The sequence below is a fragment of the Quercus suber genome, unplaced genomic scaffold, assembly GCF_002906115.3.
Source record: "Quercus suber isolate HL8 unplaced genomic scaffold, Cork oak 2.0 scaffold_115, whole genome shotgun sequence".
NCBI lineage: Eukaryota > Viridiplantae > Streptophyta > Magnoliopsida > Fagales > Fagaceae > Quercus > Quercus suber.
In genome coordinates this window covers 1,011,948-1,020,573 of record NW_027069580.1, presented here as the reverse complement: position 1 = coordinate 1,020,573, position 8,626 = coordinate 1,011,948, and the positions used below count along the sequence as shown (strand labels likewise).

Genomic DNA, 8,626 nt, shown 5'->3' with positions numbered 1-8,626 from the left:
GTTGCTATGTTGCAGAGAGGACACTATGGGCATTCTAAAATACATGATGGCTTAGAAGTCGGATTGGGGCATGTCCAATGATTTATTGAGGAGGATGGGATGGAGTATGGTGGATGCGAGCATGAAGAATCCTAGACCTGTGGAGATCCCGTTAGGATAGTATGTAAAAATGAATATCCTATGTGGAATTGTAGAGGTGTTCTCAACCCTAATTTTAAGAGGAGAATCTTTGAAATGGCTGTTAATCACTACCCATCTATCATGGTAGTCACAAAAACTAGAGTAGGGGGTGACTGAGCTAGAAGGATCATTGAAGGATTGCCCTTTGATGGATACATCACCACTGATACCATAAGGTACGTTGGGGGTCTTTGGATACTCTGGAAGAAAGAAGATGTGGAAGTGATCCTACTGTCCTTTATTGAACTGGAAATCCATACTACTATTAAGGTACGTGTTTCTAACCTTTCTTGGCTTATTTCTACTATATATGCTAGTCCTAGGTTGGCTGAAAGGAGAATCTTATGGAGTAATTTATCTAAAGTGGCCCAACTACATAATTTACCCTAGCTTATGTTGGGAGATTTTAGCGAAGTTTTGTGTGGAGAAGATAAATTTGGGGGAAACCGAGTCAATATCAATAAGGCCATGGAATTCAAGGAGTGTTTGGACAGTTGTAATGTTTTGGACTTGGGCTTTGCTGGCCCAAAGTATACCTGGTCGAGTAGAAGACCTTTCTTAGCTTTGATATTGGAAAGAATTGTTAGATGCTTTGCTAAACCACTATGGAGAATTCTATACTCGGAAGCCACTGATACCCATTTCCCTATGACTTTCTTGGACCATTACCCGGTTTTTGTGGAGCTATGTAGGCCTAGCCCCAATCATCTGGTCAAGACTTTTCGATTTCAGTCCATGTGGCTCCTTCATCCTGGCTTCCTTAATATTGTTCAAGAATCCTGGTAGTAGGATAAGTGCCTTCACTCAACCATTCCTGACTTCATGAGTAAGGCAAAAAAATGGATTATTGAGGTCTTTGGGAATTTGTTTGCCAAAAAGAGGAGAGTTTTGGCAAGGCTTAATGGAGCTCAGAAGGCTTTGGCTAATAACCCCTATGATCCTGCTCCAAGAGGCAGAGTATCGGGCTCTCAAGTCTAGATTAAACGCTGCTGTGTTTGGAGATCGAAACACCTCCTTTTTCCATGTATCCACGGTGGTAAGGTGACATAGAAACAAGATTAGATGTATTAAGGATTTTGCTGAAGAGTTAATTTATGATAAAGAAGGAGTTAAGGGGCACATTTTTTTAGGATTTAAATAGCTTTACACTTCAAGATTAATCAACTCTCCTATCACCTTGCCTGTGTCTAATTTTTCCTATTACTACTTCTTGGAGGAGGAAAAGGAACAAATTGGCAGGAAAGTGTCAAATGAGGAGATTATAGCTAGTCTATGGGCTTTAAAACCCTTCAAGGCCCCGAGACCTAATGGGCTTTATGCTGGGTTTTTCCAGTGTTTTTGGCTGAATGTACAGAGTTCAATTTATGAAGAGGTCAGGGGAGTTTTTGAGCAAGGATGTATGCCCCAATACCTCAATGAGACGCTGATTATCTTAATTCCTAAATGCCAAAACCCTGAGTCTCTTAATAACTTCAGGCCGAACAACCTATGTAATACAATGTATAAGATAGTCTCAAAAATCATTGTTGGCTGTATTAGACCTCTTCTCAACAATCTCATATCCCCATGCCAAGCTACATTTGTTCAAGGGCGAAGAGGTCTTGACAATGTTATTATCAGTCAAGAATTGTTTCATTCACTGGACAACAAAAAAGGGAAGGTGGGTTTTATGGCCATCAAAGTAGACCTGAAGAAGGTGTATGACAGTGTTGCCATAGCTAATGCTTTAATTAATTGCAGGAATGGAAGAATGCAACTCACTTTTGGTTCCATGACTTTGGAGCTAAACATATTTCATGTGGCTAAACAACCACATGAGGATGATGAGCTTATGTGAACCTCATTAGGGCAGTGGTTCAAGAAAAGTTTAATAAGAATTGTTTTTCTGATCCTCTTGAAACTCTTCTTAACAATTCTGTTGGTTCTTATGATTTAGAATGTGATATTCATGTATCTAAAAAATTTTCTTTGTTGGATTCCTCACAGGTTTTGGAAGAACAATAGATAATGGCAATTAATAAAGGATGGAAGCCTTGCTTCGAGGAGCTACTAGAAGAAAAAAAAAAAAAGCTCGTATATTCAAGTGAAGAGGCACCACAGTTGGAGCTTAAGCCACTACTTGGTGGTCTTAAATATGCATATCTAGGCCCAGGTAAGTTAAAACCTAGGTGGGATGGCCCTTTCATTGTAAGAGAAGTGTTTAACCATGGAGTTGTAGTAGTTGAAGACCCTAGAGATGGTAGGATTCTGAAAGTAAAAGGACAAAGGTTAAAACCATAGTTAGGGGGAGTTATACCAGAGGAGGAGACTATGTCAATGGAGATCCTTGCCTATTGGGATGCTACGTGAACTCTAAAAGAGCCTTATGAAGTTGTATCATATTTGTTTTAATTTTCTTTTCTTTCTTTTTATTTTTTTTATTTTTTTTTTACCTTTCGTTTTTGTTTTTTGTTTTGTTATTTATTTTTATTTTTTTGTGAGCTAAAATTTGTAGGTGTGAAATAAATTTTAAAAAAATTAAATTAAATGCTTAAGGTAACTTCTTCCCTTTTAGTTGGGGGGAGAGGTTTACACATTTTGCTGCACCTTGTATAATTTTTTTTTTCTTTCTTTTTGGTTGTAACTTTTCAATTCTAAAAAAATAATAATAATAAAAACCAAATTTGAATGCAGAAGAGTTATAAGCTTATTTTTATATCATGTGATGGAATGAATAATGCTAAGTTGGTTATACTATTTGTTATATTAAGACTCTTTCATGAAGAGCACAATTGGAAACTTTTGAGCGCAATAGCCAGGTTAGCGAACAGTAGGATGTTGGATATGCATGGATCATGAATAGCTAGATATAAGCTGAAATTCAAACCATATGGAGAGTTCTTGAACTTTACTTTTCTTTGTGAGAGTATATCTTTGTTTGAACTCTTAAATTTCTCTCATATGCTTCAATTTTTGTAAAAGATCTCTATATTTTTTTGTTGACTACTGGAAATATTATGGGGAGATATACCATGATCCTACTTATTTTTGTTCTTGGGCATGCTGGTTTATGTGGAATTTTAGAGGATGAGAGCCTAAGGCCATTAATCTTTTGTCACCGGCTAAACAAATATTCAACCTACCTTGACATTAACCATTGTCACCATCATTTGAGCTATGAGAAATATTTCCACAATACCAAAAATCATTTTTATTTATGGGTGTTCTCTTGGGGGTTCAAGTTTTGAGCTATTGAAGCATTTAGATACCACCATTGTCTCTCTTTTCTTCCCAAAAAAAAAAAAATTGAAAAGAAAAAGAAAAAAGAAAGAAAAAAAGAAAGAAAGAAAGAGAAGACATACATAATCAATCAATAAATCATTGGTGTCCTACACATCTTTCATGTATTTCAGAAGGGTTATATGGTTGAGTAAATGTTATTTTGATTCAAGTTGGTTATTACTACTATGAGTTGGGTTTGGCTTGAATTTTCTATATTTGATTCATATACCTCATATTTCAAAGAGAGCAGTTTGCCTTTACCTAGCCATAAGATTGTACTACCACTGAGCTTAAAGTCCTACTTGATCCTAAAGGTGCATGGCTGGTATGTGTTTGGGATAAAAACTAGGGATGAGAATAGTATTAACCTCATGTTTCTAGGAATTTAACATCCTTTCTAAGAGATCTTTTTCCGTTGTTTTAGCTGCTGTTTTTGTATACACATGTGATGTTCTTAAAATTTCTTCTTTCCTTTTTGTTCACATGTGATTTGAAGAGAGAGAGAGAGAGAGAGAGAGAGAGAGAGAGAGAGTAAAAGCCATTACTTCTATGTATGTTCGTTCAGAATGTTGATTACTTAAGAGAGGTTTTGGAGTAGAGGCTCTAATCTAGATTATTCTTGGTCTATGCATGTTTGGAAAAGCTGGTTTGATTGGATGGGCTATGCACACACACACTCCAAAAGTGAAGCTAGTGAAAACTCTTTAATATGATGAATAGTATCTCAACTCAAAAATTGAAAGTTCATTTGTATGATATAATGATAAAGCAGACTAACATTTGCTGTAGGAATTTTCAGGAGGTGCAGCTAGAGTGCTTAGGTCATCTACATACCATGTTTGGAAGCTTCAAATAAGGAAAGAAATCAAAGTGGTAGAATCTGAAAAGGAAAAATCATATTTGAGCACTAATCAAAATTTTGGGTGTATCTCTCTCCTCAAAAATCCAATTGACACAAGGCTAGATGGGTTGGAACCGTGACTTAAATATCTACAACTTTCCAATTTTGAGTTTTTCAAAATTCTCAACTTTTGAAGGCTGAAAGTAACTCACAATTTACTGCTATAAACTTGGACGGAAATTAAAATAGTAAAAATTTTATTTTCTTTGAACACTTTTTAGGTTAGGGTTTGGAAGGGAGGCCATGTAGAACGAATTTTGGAGAGAAAACCTTTTATTTTCCTTTTTCTAATGGTAGCCTAAACTCTTTGCTAAGGTTAGGGGTTATGTTTCTTCTATACGGTATGAATATTCAATGTGATTCTTTCTAGGATTTTATCAACAACATATTTGATTGTTCAATTAGATTTCTTTTGATGTATTAGTTATTCCATGCTTTCAATAAGTTCAATCATGTTTTTCTTATTGTTTAGATGAATTTCTAATAGTTTCAATAGAAATCAGGTTTTAAAGTGAATGGGTTTTTTGAAAACTTTTCTAACCGCATTATTAATCTAGGTTATCATGCATTCTTAAATTGTCTCAATTCAACCGAATCATAAGTATTTAATTGTATAAGAACAATCAATTATGAAATATATAATTTTTTAGATCACAAAGAATTTCATATTGATATAGGGAAACACCCTGATGTCCTAGTATTTACATTATTGACTTAAATCAGTTATCATTGTTATTCTTGTTTACAATTACCAGGCAAAATTATTTTTCATCTTCACCAAAAGTTTTTGTTTAATTATATTGTCTTTGAATTTATCCTGCTCCTTGTGGTTCAATCTCGGTACTCTGAGAATTATATTGCTACGATTTCCTACACTTGGGAGTGAGCAAGCAGAATCCACAACCCGAAAAAAAAAAAAAAAAAAAAAAAAAAAAAAAAAAAAAAAAAAAAAAAAAAAAAAAAAACATGCGATCTCCACCAGTCGACCTCATTAGTGAGGCCAAACTCCACGACAACGGCCGATCTCAATGGCAATGGTCTAGGCAGAGAAAAAAGAAGGAGAGAGTGACAGGAAAAAAAAGAGACAGAGAGGCACAGAGAAAGTGATAAAAAAATAAAATAAAAATAAAAATAAAAGGAAGAGGTGAAGATTCTAGAGAAGAAAGAAAAAGAAAAAAAAGGAAGAGAGAGTGAAAGAAGATAAAGGGAGAGGCGAAGAAAGAAAGAAGAAAAAAGAAAGAGAGAAAAGAAAGAAAGTTATAAAGAAAGAGAAAAAGGAAAGAAAGTTACAAAGGAAAAGAGAGAAAATGAATATATATATATATATATATATTTTTTAGCATTTTTTGTCCGTACCATTCCAAAAATGGAATGATACTTTTTACGTGTGCCAAATATTATAGAATACTTCATGGAGGGGTTATTTGGCGTTTGAGTGTGTTTACTTTTTCTTGGCTTCAATTGTCAAAAGGTTGCATTTTAATTTACAGATGAAAGCTGTACTTGCACTTTCCCAAACTCATCTCTTTCTGACAGTTTTAGTACCTGTTGCTGTTAGCCTCCACACACGTAACAGAAGACCTGCCTCCAGCTCTGTCTGAATTTCTTGTCAAAACACGACGTTGACTCAAAATATATCGGCGTTTGGAGCTTGATTGCTTTCAATTTTCATCAGTCTATAGAGAGTAACTCATCCAATTCCCATCATGAAGTTTGTCGGCGCTTTATATTCGGTTCATTGTAGTCGTAAGGCCATCACTGACACCCACCGTAGCGAAATTCATTCTAGCCTCTTAATTAGTGGTTCTTTCATTTCGATGTTCTCTCCATTTCTGGACCCATATACCAAAGAGGAGCGTTTCTATATGTATTTGGGAGCTTACTTCTCTTTTCACCTACTAATGATTGGATGTTTGTCAATCAAAAAATTTTGTAGGGAAAGATCTCTAACTATTCGTTATTTAAAACATTACAGTTTTAGCTCCAACACTAGTCTCAGTCGCCGTTTTGTGATTTCTTCAGGATTCGCCTCTTTTCTTTTCCTAATTTTGTTGGTCTTCATAGTTCTGGCCTCACGCATTTCCTTGGCTGTGAGCTGCATTGTGATGTTGACAAATGGGCCTGTCTTTATATTAGTTTTTTGTATAGAAAGATATCTAGGTTATCTTACTTCACGAGGTTGTTATATTATCACCATCACCGTCACTCTCGGTCCCCGTTATGGGATTTCTTTAAGTTTCAGCAGGATTCTTTATCTAATTGTTAAGTCGATCGAAGCAGTTCTGACGGATCCCTTCCATCCGCTTGCCTCAATCATGGTGTCAATGATTTGTATTTTACTTACTGATTTAGCAGAATGTTTTTGGTTGAAAATTGGGTTAGGCTCCAATGTCCAGTCCGAACTCCCCCCAGAAGTCGTTCGTGAGATTGTAAATCGACTACATACTTTCCAAGATTTTGTAGCGGCTGCAGGGGTTTCCCGAACATGGCGTTCTGTTTGTTTGAGCATCAGTAGAAGGCCTCAGCTTCCTTGCCTGATGCTTTCCGAAACACTTTCCACAGACATGCGACATTTCTTCAGTCTCTGCGACAACAATCGTTATCAATTATTATTATCTGAAGTCCAAGGAAAACGCTGTTGGGGATCCCCGCATGGTTGGATTGTAACCTTGGGTCCTGATTATGAAACCCACCTTCTGCACCTTACGAAAAGAGTACAAATTGCTCTTCCCCCACTAAACACAATTCGAACTCTGGCTGCTACAGAAGAGTGGTTTCGCCTTGTACACAAATTCATTCTTTTAAATGACCCTTCCCAGGAATCATCGCTACTTGTCATTGCAATTTTCGGCCCTGTGAATCGCTTAGCTTTTGCTAGGGTGGCTTTCGACAGAGGAGGAGAAGGAGCGGCTTTGAATAGAAGGGGACAGGGTCAGTGGGCTATTGTTACCAATCCAGACATTTTGAAATTCAATGATGTTGCATGTTTTAATGATCAATTATATGGACTTTGTGACAACGGAAAACTGGTGTGCCTTGAGTTTGATGCTCCTCTGGCAGCTGAGGTACAAGTTATTGCGCTCCAACCAAGCGAAGAAGAAGTAGGCATGCCCCAAAAACTGTATTTGATGAATTCATCAGAAAATCTTTTCGTGGTTTTTCATTATGGACTTATATTCCTTCAAAGATGAGGCACGAGACTATATGCTTTTTGGTCTACAAGTTCAACTTTGGTGCATTGGCTTGGGAGGAAGTGACAGACTTGGAAGATCTTGCTGTTTTTGTTGGTGATGGCAATTCCTGGTGCATTCATACAAGCGCTATAAGTAATTGCATCTACTTCACAGATGACAACTGGGAGTGGCAAAGGCACCCAGGAGTGGCATGTGGAGGCCGTGATGTTGGAGTTTTTAGCATGGCACGGAGGGTAATCCAACGCCTTCCATTCGGTAAGGACAACCTTCGTTTTTATTCTCGACCAATTTGGGTTACACCTACCATGCGTTTGGATGAGCTTTATCTGTTAGTTTATTAGTTTATCTACTTATGTACAACTTTTCAAGCCTTCTTTTCTTCTAGGTGCCATTGTACTTTGATTTCTCTAATACCATTGGCTTAATTGAAGAGTCCCTGACTTCTATGGTGGCCAAATACAATTGGGCATTCTTGTTTGTAAGCAAGACAGTCTTAAACTAATTTCTAGAATGTTAATGGTTGTGATGCTGTGAATTACTGAATTTAGGCAACTGTGACTCTATTTATCTTATGTTCTGGATTTGAAACAAAATCTGAAAATGCAGTTTAGATGATATTGATCAGTAAATTATTCAAAGAGAACTGTTAAAGAGTAGCAAATTAGTGTAGCTTGCTAATTGCCAACAAGCTGTTGGATTGATTTGCTTTCTTGCTTGAACATGAAACTCTGGACTAAAGCAGATGTAATTTGCTCTTCTTTTTAACAAAAACCAACCATTCTTCTAACATCTTCTCTAATGGCTAGAAAATGCCTTCTATCTTGATAGTGCCACCACGAATCCTTGTCATTCTTTGCAGTCATATATGGTAGATTGTAGCAACCCAAGCAATCTTACATAGATTGATTAGGAACCTTCTTCCCTTAATCTCCTAGTGAAAGAACACAATTTGAAAACTTGTTGCCATTATGTCCTACTGAAAACACTTAAGGATATGGTTTTTGCTCTTAATTTGGCTTTTGCAGAAAACACACGTCTCCCTCTTATCCCTAGTTAGCAACTCTATGTAGAGTAGATAGTCTATCATTAA

The 8,626-nt window shown here is 36.5% G+C and overlaps 1 protein-coding gene across 1 annotated transcript; it reads left to right on the top strand.

The window, feature by feature from the left end:
- Positions 1–2,187: 2,187 nt before the first annotated feature.
- LOC112026480 (uncharacterized) lies at positions 2,188–8,147 on the top strand. Its single transcript, XM_065775612.1, has 4 exons — positions 2,188–2,332; positions 6,725–7,407; positions 7,530–7,769; positions 8,085–8,147. The coding sequence occupies exons 1-4, from the start codon at positions 2,188–2,190 to the stop codon at positions 8,145–8,147; spliced, it is 1,131 nt and encodes a 376-aa protein (XP_065631684.1).
- The last annotated feature ends 479 nt before the right edge of the window (positions 8,148–8,626 follow it).